Genomic DNA, 19,777 nt, shown 5'->3' on the forward strand with positions numbered 1-19,777 from the left:
CCAGAAGTAGCCAGAGAAACGCTTCTGCATCCACTGCCCTAGGGATGCCACCTTCTTCCCCATGAGCTAGAGCATGCTGGGTACAGAGGGTTGATGGAAAGGGGACCGCATGCCACTGTGAAGGAGATGCAGCACAGATGTTAATGCTGCCCCAGCACCCGGTGCACAGACGCCAACCATTATCCATTGGCATAGACACAAGCACTAGCTGCCATGTTGTTTCCAGTTAATTTTCTTTCCTGGAGTCCTACATGTGAAAGTTTTTTTCCATCTGGCCATCAAAACAGAAAGCACCGTGTTCTGGTGTCTACTGCTGAGAGCGCCTCAACCCTCCACACATGCCTAACCATTCCTTCTGCAGGGCTAGGGGCTCCAGCCCTGTCGCTAACCTAAGCAGTGCTCAGTGTAGGCTGCTGCATGTGACAGAGGCTCAGCCCCAGGTACACAAGATGATGAGACTTACTAATCAATTAATATTATTAATAAGAGTAATGGTGTAACCTTGGTTTGATGGCTGAAGGCTGCCCTGAATTGAGGACTCACTCTGCCTCTTTTAATGTACATATTAGCCTGGTTGGAGGCAGGAATTTACAGTCATGGTGAATGTCATTTAATTACATTGGACCCATTTCATTCCCCACTGCTCTGCACCTTGTACAGTTACTTCCATCTGTGCAAACCAGATGTGCAGTGGGTGTAAAAAATTCCTGTTCTGATCTGGCAGCGATAAAGGCAGTGGAGAATCAGGCCCATTACTGGCAATAAAATAGTAGTTAATATAGCTCAGTCATACTTTATATTCCTATATCATCTTCATGCTCTGAGGGATCCCAAACTGCTTTACAAAACATGCACAGCAACAATGAAATGCAGCTGTCTCTGGGGTGGGGCACAATAGCCAAACTGGTACATGGGACGTAGAGATCATGGCAGCTAACTTACTGAACATGAGTTCCATGGTTATGTGGTGGCTAAGGGAGCAAACACAGCCTTGAATGCATACGGAGTGTAATATCCAGTAGCAGTATGGAAGTGTCCTTACCACTGTGCATTGCATTAGAGAGACCGCTCCTCAATACTGTGTCCACTTCTGGGACAATGGGGGGGGCACACGTTAAAAGGACATTAACAAAGTGGAAAAGGATTGGAGAAGAGCTACCAGAGTGGTCTGAGGGTTGGAGAACCTGCCTGACAGAGAGACTGAAGAAGCTCAAGCTATATAACTTAACAAAGAGCAAGCTAAGAGATGACTTGGTCACAGTCTGTAAGTACATGGAGAGAAGGTTTCTCATAGCAGAGGGCTCTTTAACAGCTGACCAAGTCCAATGGCTGGAAGCTGACGTTAGATGAATTCAGACTGGCAGATGGCATGTTTTTACAGCATGTGTAATTAGCCAGTGGAACAACTCACCTAGGGCTGTGCTGGGTTCTCTGTCATTTGGAGTCTCTAACTCAAAATTGGGCACCTCTCTCTGAAAGCTCCAGTCTAGCGTGACCAGCAGTAATGGGCTCAGTGACAGAATCACTCAGCGAAATCTTCTGCCCTGGGTTCTGCAGGAGTTCAGACTAGATGATAAAAATCTATGAATCTATAGCTCAAGAGCAGAGGAGAAGACTTAGCCAAAGCCCTGATCTTATGAAAGCTGCCCGAGGATCCATCTTAATGTCTACACAGAAACTTAGATGGCTTCATTTGAAAGAGCCTCATACACTGTCATGCCTGGAAGTCTGTTTTTCTACCTGCTCAATAGGAAGGGCTGATTGACACCGTTGGAAGTGCTGCGGAGGGAAAGCCATCCCATCCTTGCCCCAACAGGCTTCAGTGGTACCCACCAGCCATTGATCCCAGCTCCAGGTGACTCCGTTCTTAGGATCTGGGGGTTAGACTAGATGACCCTTGCAGTCCCTGATGCCTCTGTGGGTCTATGCTGAACGTGGGGGAAATGTCAATATTTAGCCAGATTTAAAGTCAAATCAGTCTCCATGGGGAGGAGCTGAGGAACATGGTGGCTGAATCACTTCAATGAGCAGTTCTGTGAAAGGAGGCTCCCTTTCTGTCTCCCCACACTAAATTCACAGGGGTCTACCTGGGACGTGTAGTCCAGGCAGGGCACTCGGCCTGCAAAGGAGAAGAGGGGAGTGAGGCATCTGAACTACACCTGCTGGGGATGCCATGGCAGCATTTCCAAACAGTAAGGGTTTTTGAAGGGGGAAAAACAAAAACATTTTGTTGCTAAAAGTTTTCAAGTTTTGATTTTTTTTGATGAAAAGTTGAATTTTTCGTGGAAATTTTTGACAAAAACTTTTTTTTTATTTGCTTCAAAATTGCCAGAAATCCTTATTTTCCGCCTGTCTTCGGTCACTAACCTTTCACACATGAGAGTTCTGTTTTGCTGAGTGTATTTCTAAATTCTGCAAAGTGTTTCCAGCTGGAATGTTCACATTCTGGAAGGAGATGAGCCAGTACCAGAAAACCTTCACTCCCTTAGACCAAGTTCTTTGCTGGTATATTTTGATTTAGTTAAAGGCCTTGTTGGTGAGCAAGTTGGTTTAATGAAAAGTGTGATTTTAAACCAATTTATTGAAACCACTGCCAAAGGCTGTGAGTATACAGTGTTGTGATCTGCAGAAGACCTCTGTGTAATTTGAAAGCTTGTCTCTCTCACCAACAGAAGTTGGTCCAGTAAAAGCTACTACCTCACCAACCCTTAATCGCTAAAGGCTGTGTGGATCCTCTGATCTTGGTAAACCAGGCTTATTTCATAGAATCATAGAATATCAGAGTTGGAAGGGACCTCAGGAGGTCATCTAGTCCAACCCCCTGCTCAAAGCAGGACCAACACCAACTACATCAACCCAGCCAGGGCTTTGTCAAGCCAGGCCTTAAAAACCTCTAAGGATGGAGATTCCATCACCTCCCTAGGTAACCCATTCCAGTGCTTCACCACCCTCCTAGTGAAATAGTGTTTCCTAATATCGAATCTAGACCTCCCCCACTGCAACTTGAGACCATTGCTTCTTGTTCTGTCATCTGCCACCACTGAGAACAGCTGAGCTCCATCCTCTTTGGAATCCCCCTTCAGGCTACTTCCAAATCCCCCCTCACTCTTCTCTTCTGCAGACTAAATAATCCCAGTCCCCTCAGCCTCTCCTTATAAGTCATGTTCCCCAGCCCCCTAATAATTTTTGTTGCCCTCTGCTGGTCTCTCTCCAATTTGTCCACAAATTTCAATTCAGCTTAAGTTAACTAAGGAGCTGGTTTAAACTAATCCAAAATAAGGGACTTTTAAACCAAAATGGGTCTATACATAAAATAATGAAAGATCTTAATTAAAACCGATGGTTACACTGGTAAAAGGGCAATGGGGCACATATTTAGCTAGCCTAGTGCAGCTTTGTGTATGGACACTCTATAGGGGTTTAAACCTGGCATATATCGGTTTAGCTTGTCCCTGTTATTTAACAGGTTTACCTAAATCAAATTTTTTAATAGGGCAACATCACATCTTTACTTAACCTGGTGCAACTTCTGTGTGTAGACCAGTGCGGCTGTCCGTATTTCAGTTTGTGTAGACAAGCTCTCCTATGTCACTCACAAAGGCATCCCTGAGGAAACAATAGCTTGCAGAGGTGCGAACCCTCTGTAAACAGAGGTGTCAAAGCCTTTGTCTCATTGGGTCTTTCTAAGGGTCTGTCTACACAGCACATGAAGAGGTGATTGCATTGTGGGTAGGTAATAACAGCAGCACAGACATGGCAGCACAGACTTCTGCAAAAGTTTGTTTTAAACACCCAAGCAAAACTTGGATGTTTAAAGTTAGCCTTTAAAATTAATACTTTGGCCCCTGAACCAACATGGATGTACAGTAGCTCCTTAGGAACCCACGGTTGAAATGTTGGCCTTGCCGCTCCTTGCCTCAGTTTCTCTGTCTCTAAAGGGGGGATAACAATACTAAACCACCTTTGAGAGGCTATAGGAGGCAGATTATTAGCACCATTGAAAGGACTGTGGAAGAAAAGCCCCTACTGTCCTCTCCCTTATCCCTCCTGCCAATTTTATTGCTCAGGGTTTAAAAGCCAAGCGAAGCAGCAGCCCGGCCAGGAAGGAGCACACCCATGTCTGCTCATCACTGCTTCTCCAGCGTGTGGACTCAGCTGTTAAACCATTTACTAGGGTTGGCTGTGTACTCCCACTGACCCAGCCCAGAGCAAATACACCCCTGGCTCTGTGCAAACACATCCCTGCCCTTCTGCCCTGCTACTGCCACTGACTTCCTCCCCACACAGCTGGAACCAGCTGCTCATGGTTCAGTAGCAACAGAATTCAGGTGTTAGCTGATGGGCACTTGGGCTTTCTCTAACTCCAGCCACAGAGACTTGTGCTTTGGAGATGAGGTCCTGTCACCTTTGTATGGCTTAATGGGGGCACGAAGGTGTCACAGGTTTGAGAGGACATCCCATGGGAGAGAGGGGGATGGCGCCAGGTATTGGCATAAACCAGGGAGTAGGGGGCATCAGGAGAGCTCCATCATGTCAGAACACTTCTCAAGCATTCCAGTTAGTCCTGCATTTGAACCAGTCACCAGAGGTCAGAGGTCAGTTACCGGCGGGAGTAGCAGAATTCCTGGCAGTTGTTGCTGGGTTATTGGGAAATGTGCTTTCGTCACTGTGTGTAGTGATTCAGCCAGTCATCATCAGCTGGGAGACATAACACAACTGACCTCTCCCATTCTTTCGGCTGGGAGCTTAGGGTGCAGCGGGCCTTTCTGTGCATGGGGATCACGTGAGTCTCTGTCACCCAGATGTGTACATATTGTTGTGCAACTACAGGGAATGTCACTTCCCCTCTGGGGAGAAATGTCATGGGGGTCTCTGGGAATCACGGAATCCATGACTTCACAACGTAATCTTATCCTTTAATTATTAATTATTATTATTATTATTACATAACTCTATTGAGGGGACTCCCTTTGCTCCATCCTCTCCACTCTGGGTTCATCCACGTGGGGAGTGGGCTCTGAATGCAGCCTGGTGTTGTTCCTTAAGATCTGTCATTTGGGACAGATTTTCCTGTGTCTCTGTTGGGCCCGGTCTCTCAGTAGAGTTTTCGGGCAGCCCAGTTAGATCACTTGGGACTCCACTGTTCGAGAAGCTCCTGGGGCTGTACAAGCATCTGTCTAACTCTGCCCCCCATCTCTGTAGTGTCTGAGAACAACAGAGTAAGAGGGTGCTCCTGGGAGACTCCACCCCCTACCTATCTTCTCAATGTGAATCTTAGCTTCAGGTTTCTGGTGCCACCTGCCAGCTCTGCTGAACATCACAGGGCCTAACTTTTAGGCACCTAGAAAATCCCAGGAACAGAGTGTGATTCACAAAGCCTGAGTTCAGTTTCTGGCATAGGCACCGACTCTGTGGGTGCTCCGGGGCTGGAGCACCAATGGAAAAAAAACAGTGGCTGCTCAGCACCCACCAGACACCCGCCAATCAGCTGTTTAGCAGTGGGCAGGAGGCACTGGGGGGCGGGGCGGGGCAGGGAGAGGCAGAGTGAGGGCAGGGAGCGCTCAGGGGAGGCGGTGGAGCAGGGTTGGGAAGAGGTGGAACCAGGGAGGGGGTTTGGGGGAAGGGATGGAGTGATGGAAAATGCACTAGCTATCCCCGGTGTGCCCTGTGCCATGTTCAACACAATGCCGTGAGGGACATTTTTGCAGTGGTTTGTGGGATACCAGCACTTGGCCCAGAGTTTTCTGGGAACTTGGGGTCAAGTTCTCAGAATGCCACTTTCTCCATCCCATAGTACTTATTCCATCCCATAATTTTCATGCTGTTTTTAAAATTCCCACGTGCCACTTTTCAGTCTCTGGCATCGCTCTAGCATAGTGGTTCTCAGCTCACCCAATCAGCACAAAGCTGTGACCCACGTGACATCCTCAGGGCTGTAAACAGTGAGGTGACAAAATTTGCAGATGATAAAAAAACTACTCAAGATAGTTAAGTCCAAGGCTGACTGTGAAGAGCTACAAAGGGATCTCACCAAACTGTGTGACTGGGCAACCAAATGGCAGATGAAATTCAATGTTGATAAAGGCAAAGTAATGCACACTGGAAAGCATAATCCCAACTATACATATAAAATGATGGGAACTAAATTAGCTGTTACCACTCAAGAAAGAGATCTTGGAGTCGTTATGGCTACTTCTGTGAAAACATCCACCCAATGTGCAGAGGCAGTCAACAAAGTGAACAGAATGTTGGGAATCATTAAGGTCTGGTCTACACTAAGAAGGGGGATCGAACTAGGGTACGCAAATTCAGCTACGTGAATAGCATAGCTGAATTCGATGTACCCTAGTTAGACCTACTCACCCGTCCAGACGCGGCGGGGTCGAACTCCGCGGCTCCCCCGTCGACTCCGCCACCGCCGTTTGCAGTGGTGGAGTACCGGAGTCGACCGCAGCGCTTCCAGAGTTCGAACTATCGTGTCTAGATCAGACGCGATAGTTCGAACTTCGAGAAGTCGAACTCACCGCGTCGACCCGGAAGATAAGTGTAAACCTACCCCAAGAAAGGAATAGATAATGAGACAGAAAATATTATATTGCCTCTACATAAATCTATGATATGCCCACATCTTGAATACTGTGTGCAGATGTGGTCACCCCATCTCAAAAAAGATATACTGGAATTGGAAAAGGTTCTGAAAAGGGCAACAAAAATTATTAGGGGTATGGAACAGCTTCCATATGAGGCGATATTAATAAGACTGGGACTTTTCAGCTTGGAAAAGAGACGACTAAGGGGGGGGATATGATAGAGGTAGGGTTACCAGATAGCAACTGTGAAAAAACGGGACAGGGGTGGGGGATAATAGGTGCCTATATAAGACAAAGTCCAAAAAAATGGGACTGTCCCTTTAAAAATGGGACATCTGGTCACCCTAGATAGAGATCTATAAAATCATGACTGGTGTAGAGAAAGTAAATAAGGACGTATTATTTACTCCTTCTCATAACACAAGAACTAGGGGGTCACCACATGAAATTAATAGGCAGCAGGTTTACAACAAACTAAAGGAAGTATTTCTTCACACAACACAGTCAATCTGTGGAACTCTTTGCCAGAGGATGTTGTGAAGGCCAAGACTATAACAGGGTTCAGAAAAGAACTAGATAAATTTATGGAGGACAGGTCCATCAATAGTTATTAGCCAAGCTGGGCAGGGATGGTGTCCCTACCCTCTGTTTGCCAGAAGCTGGGAATGGGCAACAGGGGATGGACACGTGAAGATTACCTGTTCTGTTCATTCCCTCTGGGGCACCTGGTATAGGCCAATGTTGGAAGACAGGATACTGACCCAATATGACCCTTTGGTCTGACCCAATATGGCTGTTTTTATGTTCTGTAACTATGGTGGGGCAGAAGGGGCACCTGCCCTGGGTACAGAGCTGGCAGGAGGGGTACAAAAATGGGGCGGTGCAGGATCAGGCCCAGCGTCAGTCTCCCCCCCAAGATCGGGACCAGCAACGTCAGTCCTCTCCCTCCGGCAGGATCGGGTCCAGCAGCATTGGCAGGAGGCCACGGTGCTCAGCGGCTCCCAACCCCAAAGGATTGTGGGACCAGTGACGCAGGCTTCCCAGGACTAGAACTACAGCTGTTGGTGGGCAAGGCAGGCTGCACGGCTGAAGTACCTGCAGCCAAAGTAGGGGGGCCAGCAGGGGGCTAGGGCTGCAGGGGGGCTCACAGGGAGAGGGTGCAGCTGGTGCATGGGGGACAGACTCAAGGTGTGAGGCACTGTGGGTGAAGCAGTCTCTGGATGGGGGGCTAGATACTAGGGCACAAAGTCTGGGTGGGTGGGCTGAGTGTGGGCAGTAGTCCTTGGGGGGGATGCATGTGGGGGTAGTTGCTGGGGGGCAGTCCCTACCTGGGGGGCTGGGTGCATGGGGGGCAGTCCCTGAGTGGGGAACTGGATGCTGAAGGGGGCAGTCCCTGCGGAAGCTGTCCTCCCCTGGACAGGACACAGTGTCTCTGCAGGGAGGGCACATGTGCCAGCCCAGGATTGGGGGCTGGGGGCGGGGGCTGGATGCTGGGGGTAGGGTTGCCAGGTGTCCAGTTTTTGACTGGAAAGTCTGGTCGAAAAGGGGACCTGATAGTGTCTGGTCAGCACCACTGACTGGACACCAAAGTCCAGTTACCATCTGCAATCGGCTTCCATTCCGCTGCCGGGAGGGTGGGAAGAGCAGTTGGTGCTGGAGCTGGAGGAGCTCTCAGGAACGCTCAGCTCTGGCAGAGAGAGGTACTGGCAGCCGGCGCCAGGGGGAGGGCTCAGTGCCAGGTTTACAATAGTGCCAGTGGCTCCATGAGCCGGGCCCATGCTCAGAAGGGGCCCTGGTCTACTCCACTTGCACTGCGCCCCGAGACCCCGCTCCTCCCTCTGCCCACCACTTGCTCCTCTGGGCTTGCCTGGCGGCTGGCCAAGGGCTCCTCTCTGCCCCCTGGCCCCACCCCCCTGCTCCTCTCTGCCCCCTGGCCCCACCCCACTGCTCCTCTCTGCTCCCTGGCAGCACCTCTGGCTCCAAGCTTGTGGGGCCCTGCCTGTCTCCCTGGAGCTGAGCCGCCTGGGACTGGTGCAGAAGCCTGGCCAGTCTCAGCCTGGGGAGGGCAGAGGCGACAGTGTGGGGGACTTGGCTGGGCCCCTCCAGGCAAGTGCGTCTCGAGGGACAGAGCAATTCTTGGCCCTGGGACCAGCCCTGGCTGCGCTGCCGGCTCAGCCCAGCAGACACAGTCCCCTCCCAGCAAGGCCGGTGAGTGTGGCGGAGGTAGGGCGTGGGGAAGTGGGTCTCTGGGGAGTCTGGGGGTTGGGGTGCTGGCTGTGAGGGGGTGGGGAAGATGTATGTGTTGGGGCAATAGGGAGTGGGGGTTCTGTGGGGGGTGCTGGGCAGTTGTGGTGGGGCTGTGGGCAGGGGAGTGCTGTTTATATTGCTTTATAGACTATACACTGAAATGTAAGTACAATATTTATATTCCAACTGATTTATTGTATATGGTAAAAATGAGAAAATAAGCAATTTTTCAGTACTAGTGTGTTGTGACACTTTTGTATTTTTATGTCTGATTTTATAAGCAAGTGGTTTTTAAGTGAGATGAAACTTGGGGGTACGCAAGACAACAAAGACTCCTGAAAGGGGTACTGTAGTCTCGAAAGGTTGAGAGCCACTGCTTTAAATTGTGCCGCCCCTACAACTATCCACAGTTATGCGTTGTCTCTGATCTGTGAGGCAAAGGGGGAAAGGGTACCAGCCAGGTGTGTCCAGTTCTGGGCACCACACTTTGGAAAAGATGTGGACAAATTGGAAAAAGTCCAGAAGAGCAACAAAAATGATGAAAGGTCTAGAAAACGTGACCTATGAGGGAAGACTGAAAAAGTTGGGTTTGTTTAGTCTGGAGAAGAGAAGACTGATGAGGGCCAGGATAACAGTATTCAAGTACGTAAAAGGTTGGTTTAAGAGGAGGGTGATAAATTGTTTTCCTTAACCACTGAGGACAGGACATGAAGCAACGGGCTTAAGTATCAGCAAGGGAGTTTTAGGTTAGCCATTAGGAAAAACTTCCTAACCCTCAGGGTAGTTAAGCTTTGGAACAAATTACCTAGTGAGGTTGTGGAATCTCCATCACTGGAGGTTTTTAAGAGCAGATTAGACAAACACCTGCCAGGGATGGTGTGGATCAGCGGTTCTCAAACTTCATTGCACCCTGACCCCTTTCTAAGAACAAAAATTGCTACATGCCCCCAAGGTGGGGAACCAAAGCCTGAGCCTGCCTGAGCCTCACCGCCCCAGGTGTGGGGCCAAAGCAGAAACCCAAGGAATTCAGCCCCGGGCAGGGGGCCTGTAACCTGAGTCTCACCACCCAGGGCTGAAGCCGAAGCCCAAGCCCCACCGCCTGGGGCTTTGGCCCTGGGCCCCAGCAAGTCTAATTCCAGCCCTGGTGACCCCATTAAAATGGAGAACCACTGGTGTCGATAATACTTAGTCCTGCCTAAGTGCAGGGGACTGGACTAGATGACATATTGACGTCCCTTTCAGTCTGACATTTCTGTGATTTCTATGTGGCATATTTGCTTGGTGTAAAATAATAAATATAGTCTTGAGCTTCAAAATATAGAACTCTGTTGAGTGCAAATCAACAGGAAAAATGTTAAAGTGCAAATACACAAGTTAAAACATTATCAGCATTGTAGAGGGTGACCTATACTTATAAAAACATACATGTTTATATATTCAAAACATATTACAATGTTTCATTCATGTTACAAAATATGTCGTGTACTGTGGTTGGTGGCCAGTTATCACAGGTCAGTGAGGTGTTTTCCCCTGGCATGATGCGGCATGGGTAAGGGATGGCCAGGCTGCCACCATATAGCAAGCAGCAACCATGGAGTTTGCCATGGATTGGAAAAGCTTCTCTGTCTGGGGTCTTTGAGCATTATTCCTGAGAGTATTCATAGAATATCAGGGTTAGAAGGGACCTCAGGAGGTCATCTAGTCCAACCCCCTGCTCAAAGCAGGACCAATCCCCAACTGCGTGTGTGTGGAATTCATGTCCCCCGGAGATTACTTTGCTTCCCCACAGAAAAATGACTTTCTGACAGGGAAGCAAAGGGAGGCTGCAAGAGCAGTCACACACCACTCCTTAGCTGCACAGGTACATCGTTTCAGGCACCTGGAGCAGCTGGTAGAGAGGTAAATCACCACAGTGGTTACTACCCTGAGCTGGGATCAGCTGCTAGTCCCGGCTGGGCTGGAGAAAGAAGAGGATGGGAATTCCTCTCTCTTCCCCTGCAAGGAGTGACTGGGGCTGTGTCAGACCCACCCCCAGAACCCACCCCCCAGAGCTGCAGGAAGCTCAGCATCCTCCTCTGCTTCCTGCCTCCATCACTCCTCAGATGTGGGGGGAAGGGTTATTGTATGGGAAGCTGCTCCCCTATCTGCCCAACCCCCATGCATCTGGACCTCCCATGCCCAGACACCCTTGCCAAGCCTCACCTGGTACATCCAGAACCCCCCTAGCCCACCATACCCAAACCCCACCCCACTGAACCTCAACCCCTGCATCTGGAGCCCCTCTTCACCCAGACCCCCTGCCTCCGGACCCCCACCCATGCACCCAGACCCCCACTGAGCTCCCTGCACTCAAATCCCCACCCTGATGAGCCTCACCCCCTGAACCACCCTGAGGCCTCACATCCAGACCCCCATGCCATTGACCCCCAACTAGCTGCACCCAGACCCCACCCCACCAAGCCCCACTCCCCACCCCCTGTGCTAAGACCTCCACACCCAGACTCCGCCACTGAGCCCCCATCACTTTCAGCTGGCAGCCCCTGCAGAGTCCCATTGCCCCTGCACCCGGAACCCCCCAGTGAGCCTCTGTTCATCCAGATCCCCCCATACCTAGATCCCCCACTGGGCTGCCTGCACCCATATTGTCTCACACAGAACCCTCTCATCCCACACTGAGCCCCTCCACACTTGGATCCTGCCTCGTTGAGCCTGCCTGCCCCACACCCGGTGTGCCTGGCGCAGAGGGGCAGGGCCCCAGGGTGTTTCTGGGGCAGGCCCAGGTCTTGTGCTGTGTCAGGGTCAGGTGCAGCCTCAACACTGAGTCCATGTCCCGGGGCTTGGGGGTGAGGAGGCTGCAGGGTGATCTCCCATCTTTGTACAACCGGTGGCCTGTGCTCCCCACTGCCATGCTGGAGCCTCTGCATTTATTTATTGACAATAAAACTTGCAGAATTTTGCAGAATTTTAAACTATTGTGAGCAGAATTTTTAAGTTTTTGGCACAGAATGCCCCCGGGAGCAGAGTATGCAGCTTAATAACGTTTGTTGCCTGAGCAAAGCTGTAATGTCCCAGTGCACCTCTCTGTCCCTTTGCCTACCTTTCTGCAACTGATCTCTCCATTCCTGATCCTTCACCCTGGTCTCGGCCATTTGGCCCCTCCAGCCCCTGTGTTCATAGTCAGCAGCTGTAGTGGACTAGAGAATCTCGCAGAATATATCCTCCCTGGTCTGTTTCTTTCTTCGCCTGATCTGGGTCAAGTGTTCAGCAGGCGGGTTGAGGCACCTCTCGAGGCCACCACACCAGAGGCAGCTGATTAAAACAGACAGATACAGCATTAGATTTACAGTGGCAATGGAAACGGGAAGACATATCTCAAGTCTCCTTTACATTATTCCCCTAAAACCCTTTAATAAGAAATGCAAATTGTCACTTTTCCTTTGGAGCACTTCATTACAGTTCCGCTCTGCAGCTCAAGCCATGATGAGTACGGACTATTTGGTGGTGGGGGCTATTGCTGATGGGCGCCTTGGGTATGAGTATAGGGAAAGTGCAGCGAATATTGCCACTATTTTCGCAGGCCGTGGTGATTCTGGCTGACATCTCACTCCCGAGGGTGACAAAGGCTCAGAGAACACAGGTGCTGCCAGTTTCCCAAAGCCACCCAGGCCCATGTGCTCCTAGCCCGTTTATTGCAATAGCGCCAGCGGAACTCACTGCAGAGTGGTGTGGAAATGCCTCCTATCACCAGGACAGAAACAAGGCCGCCATCCCTAGAAATATTCGGGAGAGGCTTGCAGCGTATCTCCATGAATGTTTCATCGAGACAGCTGAAAGGTGACACTTGGGAGGGTCAATGCTCCTCCCCAGACGCACATGCATGCATGCTCTTACCAAACTCTCGCCAAGTGCCCACAGTCACATGCGGCGTGCGGGTGGGGTCCCCACCAAGTATGACACGCAGTTCGCTGTAGAAGCAGCAGGTTTGCAGGGTGGCTCCACATTTGTTGTTGCCCTCTCTTGCCTTCTGAAATGCCTGCCCATGTTCCTTTCCCCCAGCACTGCTACTCATCCCTGGCATGCCCCAGTTTTAGCATCCCTTGTGCACTCTGCAGATAGATGTCTATAGTTCTTCGACTGCTCCTTAGTGGGGCTTGCACAGCCTCTCTTCCCAGGCCAAGGATCCAAGACTCCTTTCCTGCTCCTAGTAACTCTGAGGGCAGGTGGAGCTGGCATGGGCGGATGCTTGCAAAGTGGGGCTGGTAGTTATGCTCACCATGGCAGGCAATCCCACCAGGGGTTAAAGGGAGGGGCAGACTGCCAGTGGCTGTGACCCCTGTGCAGTGCAGTTCAAAACTGTAACCACAGCAACCACTGTTGTTGACGGGGCATTGTGGGCCAGCTGCTGGAGCATACTTAGAGTCAAAACAGGCAATGCAGTGTCTACACTTTTGCTATGTCGATGGAAGTAGGTTGACTGGGGCTCTGCATTGCTTGGGGAGGCGGTGTTATAGTGTCACTGTAAAAGGGACGTTCCATCAGCACCATCCTCTGTGCACAGAAATAGGTTCTCTTGGACCTGCTCTCTTAAAGGAATTGGGTTGAGCAGAACATGCATTTCTTAGCACTCCGTTATCCCTCTCTGCACATCCCCAAAAGAATACTGTGTCTTCTAGCCATCCCTGGTTCCCTGGCTGCCAGCACACAGTATCAAAGCAATGCCTACGGGCATGCACGCCCACACACCACAGTAGCCTTCATAGAGAAACATGCAGTCAAAGTGAACAATGCCAGGAAAATGTGTCCAAATATCTGTGGGGGAGAGGGAGGCTCACAAACTTCAAAAACTTGTTCAAAAACTTGTTAGCAGTGGAGAAGAGATCCTGGGAATGTTCTTTCTCTGCAAGAGAAGCAACTCTTCTGACGGTGTATCTGTGGCTCTGCTAGGCCAGAGAGTGGAGCTGGTCTGGAGGGTGGACATAGTCTGCAAACATCTCCCCATGGAGGAGCTGAGCACCAGAATTTTCACCTGCACCTGGCATTGACCAGAGACACTGCTCCTTTTACACACAAATCCCTCCAAACTTACTGTGTCTAATATGCATCTCTGGACAGTACGAGCACCAGACATGGCGAGTCAGGAGAACACACTGTCGGAAACATGGCACAGCCTAACCCAAAAAGGAAGAGGGGCTTGAGGCTGAGGTGAGGAATGCCCTGGGCTCAGTTCCTGGCTCTGCAGCATAGTCCTTAAAAACGTCACTTTGGAAATTCTGGCCTAAGAGCTCAGCACCCAGCAACTCCCTCTGAGAAAGATGAATTCTTCCCCCCACAAGTGAAAGCAATAGAAGCTGCTGCATGCTGAGCGCTCTGGAAAATCTGTTCCTTCACCAGTCTGTCCCACAGCACCCCTGCTATCAAACAGGGGTGACAATCCAGCCTTATTGCCAGCTTCTGTCCTTCGGAGCCAGGGCTGACTGACTGTATTTGCTGTGCCCAGCACAATGGGCCCTGAGCTATGCAAATAATAAATGAGTAGTGTAATACAAGACAAGCAGCCATGTCCCCACACTTTGTAGCACAGTTTAGCTAGAGACCCATCTCTGCTAAGCAACCAGCTGTTTTTGGTGCCTCGCGTTGTTTAGGGCAGGTGTGCCTGTACCTGTTCCTCGGGAATGGAAGTGCATTTCAAGCAGAAACTGTGAGGGGTTGAGAGTGGCAGGGGAAGCTGTAGCTCCTCCACTGACAGAGCAATAGAAGCTATGTCAGACACACACCAGGTAGGTTGACCACCCATCCCTAAATGGGCAGGACAGTCCCAAAATGTACATTTCAAGGCCCGGTCCTGGACTGAACGACTCTGTGATGCTCTGCGTCCGCCTGAGGCTCAGGGGGCAATGCCAGCCTCTTCCCGGTGGCCACAAGGCCTTGCCCCCTGTTCCTCCTCTTTCCCTCGAGGCTCTGCCCCCAGCCAGGTCCAAAGCTGGGCCATGGTAAGAGCTGCCCTGGGAGGGTCCAGGGCTCCCCACAGCAGCCCGGCTCCCTGGGTGGCTCTTACCACAGACCAGCTCCCACTTCTGGCCTGGCCAGGGGGTGGGGCCTTGGGGGAAGAGGAGGAGCAAGGGGCGGGGGGAGGGCTCCTGCATGTGTCCCATTTTTGCATTTTGAAAAGGTGGTCACCAGTTGGAAGTAACGGAGGAGGAGAAGGACCTCGGAGTCCTGGTTGATCGCAGGATGACTATGAGTCGGCAATGTGATGTGGCCATTAAAAAAGCTAATGCGGTCTTGGGATGCATTAGGCGAGGTATTTCTAGTAGGGATAAGGAGGTGCTAGTCCCGTTATACAAGGCATTGATGAGACCTCATTTGGAGTACTGTGTGCAGTTTTGGTCTCCCATGTTTAAGAAGGATGAATTCAAACTGGAACGGGTACAAAGAAAGGCCACTAGAATGATCCGAAGAATGGAAGGCCTGTCGTATGAAAAGAGACTTGAGGAGCTTGGTTTGTTTTCCTTAACCAAAAGAAGGTTGAGAGGAGATATGATTGCACTCTTTAAATATATCAGAGGGATAAATACCAGGGAGGGAGAGGAATTATTTCAGCTCAGTACTAATGTGGACACGAGAACAAATGGATATAAATTGGCAGTCGGGAAGTTTAGGCTTGAAATTAGACAAAGGTTTCTAACCATCAGGGGAGTGAAATTCTGGAACAGCCTACCGAGGGAAACAGTGGGGGCGAAGGACCTCTCTGGCTTTAAGATTAAGCTTGATAAGTTTATGGAGGGAATGGTTTGATAGGATAACGTGATTTAGTCAATAGGTCAATAACGTGCCACCACTGGTAATTAGTACCGAGAGTCAATGTTGGGATATTGAAAGTCTTTTTCCCGAGTGTCTGGCTGGAGAGTCTTGCCCGCATGCTCGGGGTTCAGCTAATCGCCATATTTGGGATTGGGAAGGAATTTTCCTCCAGGGTAGATTGGCAGTGGCCCTGGAGGTTTTTCGCCTTCCTCCGCAGCATGGGGCAGGGGTCGCTTGCTGGAGGATTATCTGCTACTTGAAGTCTTTAAATCAGGATTTGGGGACTTCAACAGCTGAGTCAAGGGAGAGAATTATTTCAGGAGTGGGTGGGTCAGCTTTTGTGGCCTGCATTTTGCGGGAGGTCAGACTAGATGATCATAATGGTCCCTTCTGATCTTAAGTTCTATGATTCTATGCTAAGCATTAGGGTGGGAGGAGGGATAGCTCAGTGGTTTGAGCATTGGCCTGTTAAACCCAGGGTTGTGAATTCAATCCTTAAGGGGGCCATTTAGGGATCTAGGGAAAAAATCAGTACAAGGTCCCTTCCAGTTCTAGGAGATAGGTATATCTCCTATTATTATAACACCAGGGACTTTGGGAGTTAACAGATCACAGTTGCCAAGAGTTCAAAATTGTTTTCCATTGGCTGCTCCCTAACAATCCAAGGGTCTCAGAGACCAGGGCAATGAGAGCTGTATAGATAGACATATGTACCTTCTGAGAAATGGTAGGTTGCTTTTATATGAACAGCTTCATTACCAGGGATTCAAAACTGACACAAGGTTCAAGCTCTTGTGGGTGAGCCCCACTTCCTCAAACCAAACGTTCAAATGGGAGTTTTGTTTATTTAAGGCAAGTAGAAGAATGTTCCCTATGGGATGATGATGCATCACAAGTGGAGCTGGCTGACTAGCGGACAAAGTAAACTAGTCACCAATGAAGGGGAAACGTGTATAATTTCTTTCTGTTGTATCCGAGTTTTTGTCATGATTTCTGAGTAGGTGCATTAAGCAATGTGGCCAACACCTGTCACATACTGGATGAATGGAGCTGGCAGCATAACGGGGAAAAATAGTAAAATTTGTCAAATGGTTTGAGATTTGGTTGGCTAGAAGGTGCCAAAGAAATGCAAGATAAAAGTATATAATAATAACAACATAATAATAGTAAACACTTAGCTGTTACCTAGTGCTTTGCGTTAGCAGATCTCAAAGCACTCTACTAAGGAGGTCACTGTCTCTACCCCCATTTTACAGATGAGGAAACTGAGGCCTGGAGAGGGGAAGGGTCACCCAGGAGGCCAGGGGCAGAGCCAGAAATAGAACCCAGCTCTCCTGAGTCCCAGCCCAGTGCTGTATCCATTATGTACAATAATGAATGAATAAATTCAATTAAACTAAATAATGGCAAATTCAAAACTGATCAATGGAAGCACTTTTCACACAGTCTGTAATTAGCCTGAGGAACTCCATGCCACAGGAAGTCACTGAGATAAAAAAACTTGACAAGATTAAAAAGGGATTAGACATTTGTGGGTGACTAACCTGCAGTGTTTACATTACAGAAACCCTCTGGTCCCTCCCCTCTATGCCCGCAGCCAGGCCCTGGTGTGGTGCTGCCCCTAGACAGGGAGCCATATTTACACCAGTTTACACTCCCAAATATGCAGCAATGACACTGGGACACTGGACTCTCAACAACCCATCATCATAGAGACCTAAGGCAGTGTAAAACAACCAGAGCCCACAATGGATGCAGCATGGACCCCACCCCACTATACACACCAGTGCCACAAGCCTGTGCTCTTTGGTTTTATAAGTGCCCCTCTAAGCCCCTCACTGCTCCGTGAATCAGCCCTGCCCCCGGCCTGCTGTGAAGTGCTCTTGTGGTGCAGGCCTGTGTGGGGGCCCAGCCCCAGGATGTGGAATTGATGTGGTGCCTAGCCCGGCCCATGGAGGCAGCAGCCCAGAGGCAGCTGGCTTATCGAACCCACACACACACTTTGCACCCCTCCGACCCACCCACTGCCTGTCTCACTGTCACTTTCGTGGCAGTTTGCATGAGGCCCAGCCACCCTGGGGTTCTCCCTCGCTGGCTGCCTGCACCACCCCTCCATGGGGCAGGGAGCCTGGCTCGGGGAGCAAGTCTGCACAGGCTGAGGGGATCACTTCACTTCAACCCCCCAATCACTTCCCCACACATTGTGCGCTGCCCATTTCACCGTCCCTGCTCTTCTGGGGATGGGATTGTTCTCTCCTGGGCTGCTTTCCATGCCCGCCCCCCACCAGTCCCAGAGCAGGCACTGCCCCCACCCCCAGCAACACATGTAGGAGGGCCCGGCAAGCCTTCAAAGCCCTGTCTGGGAAGAGACGAAAGGTCGGTTAAACTCCTGGCTGAGGATGAAAGGAAACAATCCCCTCCACGGCTGGAATGAGTTGCTGGTGCTTTGGAGTCGGGTTTGAGGCCCATTTCCTGAGCGCCATAGCAGGATCTTTCATGTGCTGCGGAACTTTGCTAACTAGCCATGGATTGCTGGGCTGTAGCAAGCCGAAGTGCCTGACTCAGCCATGCCACTCCAGAGACAGTGTCACCAGCCTGGACATTTCACATGCGACATGTCATAAAACCCACCCAGTCAGTGGCACCCTGCGGGGGTGGGGAAGCCTGGAGATCACTGCAATTAAAAACCCTTGGTTGACCCAGGCCAGCTGACTCAGGCCGTGTAGATTATTTAATTGCAGATCCTGTGAAGTACGATTACACCGCAATTAAACAGCCCCTTAGCCCGAGCTGACTACGGGTTTTTAATTGCAGTGATGACAAACCCTGAGAGGCTGAGGCTCCTTTCACTCACACCAATGCAATGCCACCAACCTCAGGGGAGTCATTCCAGATTTCAGTGCAGTGAGAGGAGAATTGGGCCCTTGGTTGCAAACCTGAGGTCTGTGCTGGGAAGGGCAGTAGGGACAATGGGACTCAGGGCAAAGCCCCCAGATAATTGTGTCACAACCACAGCCCCTTTTCCCCACCCAGAAATATGGAGAATGAAACTTCTGAGCAAACTCCAAGTGGGGAGCCCACGGTGGGGAGCTGCTGGCTGGCGGATGTGAGCCACAGATTTTACTCATTTTCTCAGAGGAAATTCTATTCCGATTAAAGCCTGTTTGATCTCAGAGAAGAAGGGGGCAGAGCGGGGAGAGGTATTGGGTTTCTCTCCAATTGTTGGGCTTTATTGGGCTAATGTATCAGCTAAAAGCTTCCAAATAAGATTTAAAGGGGGGAAGGCAGGGGCATGAGCTGCTAAATCTGGAGATGACTGCAACAGACTTATTAAAAAGGGAATGTGTCTCAGAGTGTGCAGCAGGAAGGACATACAGAAAATCTCTCAGCACATACTCATATGCACACACATTTTACATGCACCTCCCTGATGTATGCTCCTCATACACATACTCACAAATGAACTCACACCCCTAGCATGCAGATGATGAGTGTATGCACATCATAGAATATCAGGGTTAGAAGGTCATCTAGTCCAACCCCCTGCTCAAAGCAGGACCAATCCCCAGACAGATTTTTGCCCCAGATCCCTAAATACCCCACTCAAGGATTGAGCGCACCACCCTAGGTTTAGCAGGACAATGCACCAACCACTGAGTTATCCCAGGTTTACAACTGAGAAGTAGACAGGAATTTCCCCCCAGGAAAATTTGTCAGGGACCTCAGGTTTGTTTGTTTTGCCTTTGGGATTGTTTGCCTGCTAGAATTATTTGAGCATATCCCACCTAATCAATTCCCTGCCACTGCAGGTGCCTCAGGAATTGGTGGCACCTCAATCTCACCTGTTCTCTGCTTGTGACTCACAACAGTTTAGTCTCCCAAGGACTAAAATACTTTAGTCTAACTAAAGTCTTTGTTCTCAATACAGGGATAACTGGGTGGAATGTAAGGGCCTGTGCTACCCAGAAGGTCAGGCTAGGTGATCTAACGGTCCCTTTTACCCTTAAACTCTCTGAAACTCTGTGCATTTGATTTAGACTTTCAAAAAGCCTTTGTCAAGGTCCCCCCACAAGAGGCTACTAAAGAAGCCAAATCATCAGGGGATGAGAGTATTGTCATAGATCAGATATTGGCTAAGA

At 50.0% G+C, this 19,777-nt stretch overlaps 1 protein-coding gene across 1 annotated transcript in view; it reads right to left on the reverse strand.

Moving 5' to 3' along the window:
• LOC120391196 (twist-related protein 2-like) overlaps positions 1-12,001 on the reverse strand; it is a 57,709-nt gene extending 45,708 nt beyond the window's left edge. The window contains exon 1 of the mRNA XM_039514665.1: positions 11,935-12,001. Within this exon, the coding sequence (XP_039370599.1) occupies positions 11,935-11,986 (52 nt within the window). The 5' untranslated portion in view covers positions 11,987-12,001. The remainder of the gene's footprint in view (positions 1-11,934) is intronic.
• Between the last annotated feature and the right edge of the window lie 7,776 nt (positions 12,002-19,777).

This window comes from Mauremys reevesii, linkage group 25 (assembly GCF_016161935.1).
Source record: "Mauremys reevesii isolate NIE-2019 linkage group 25, ASM1616193v1, whole genome shotgun sequence".
Taxonomy (NCBI): domain Eukaryota; kingdom Metazoa; phylum Chordata; order Testudines; family Geoemydidae; genus Mauremys; species Mauremys reevesii.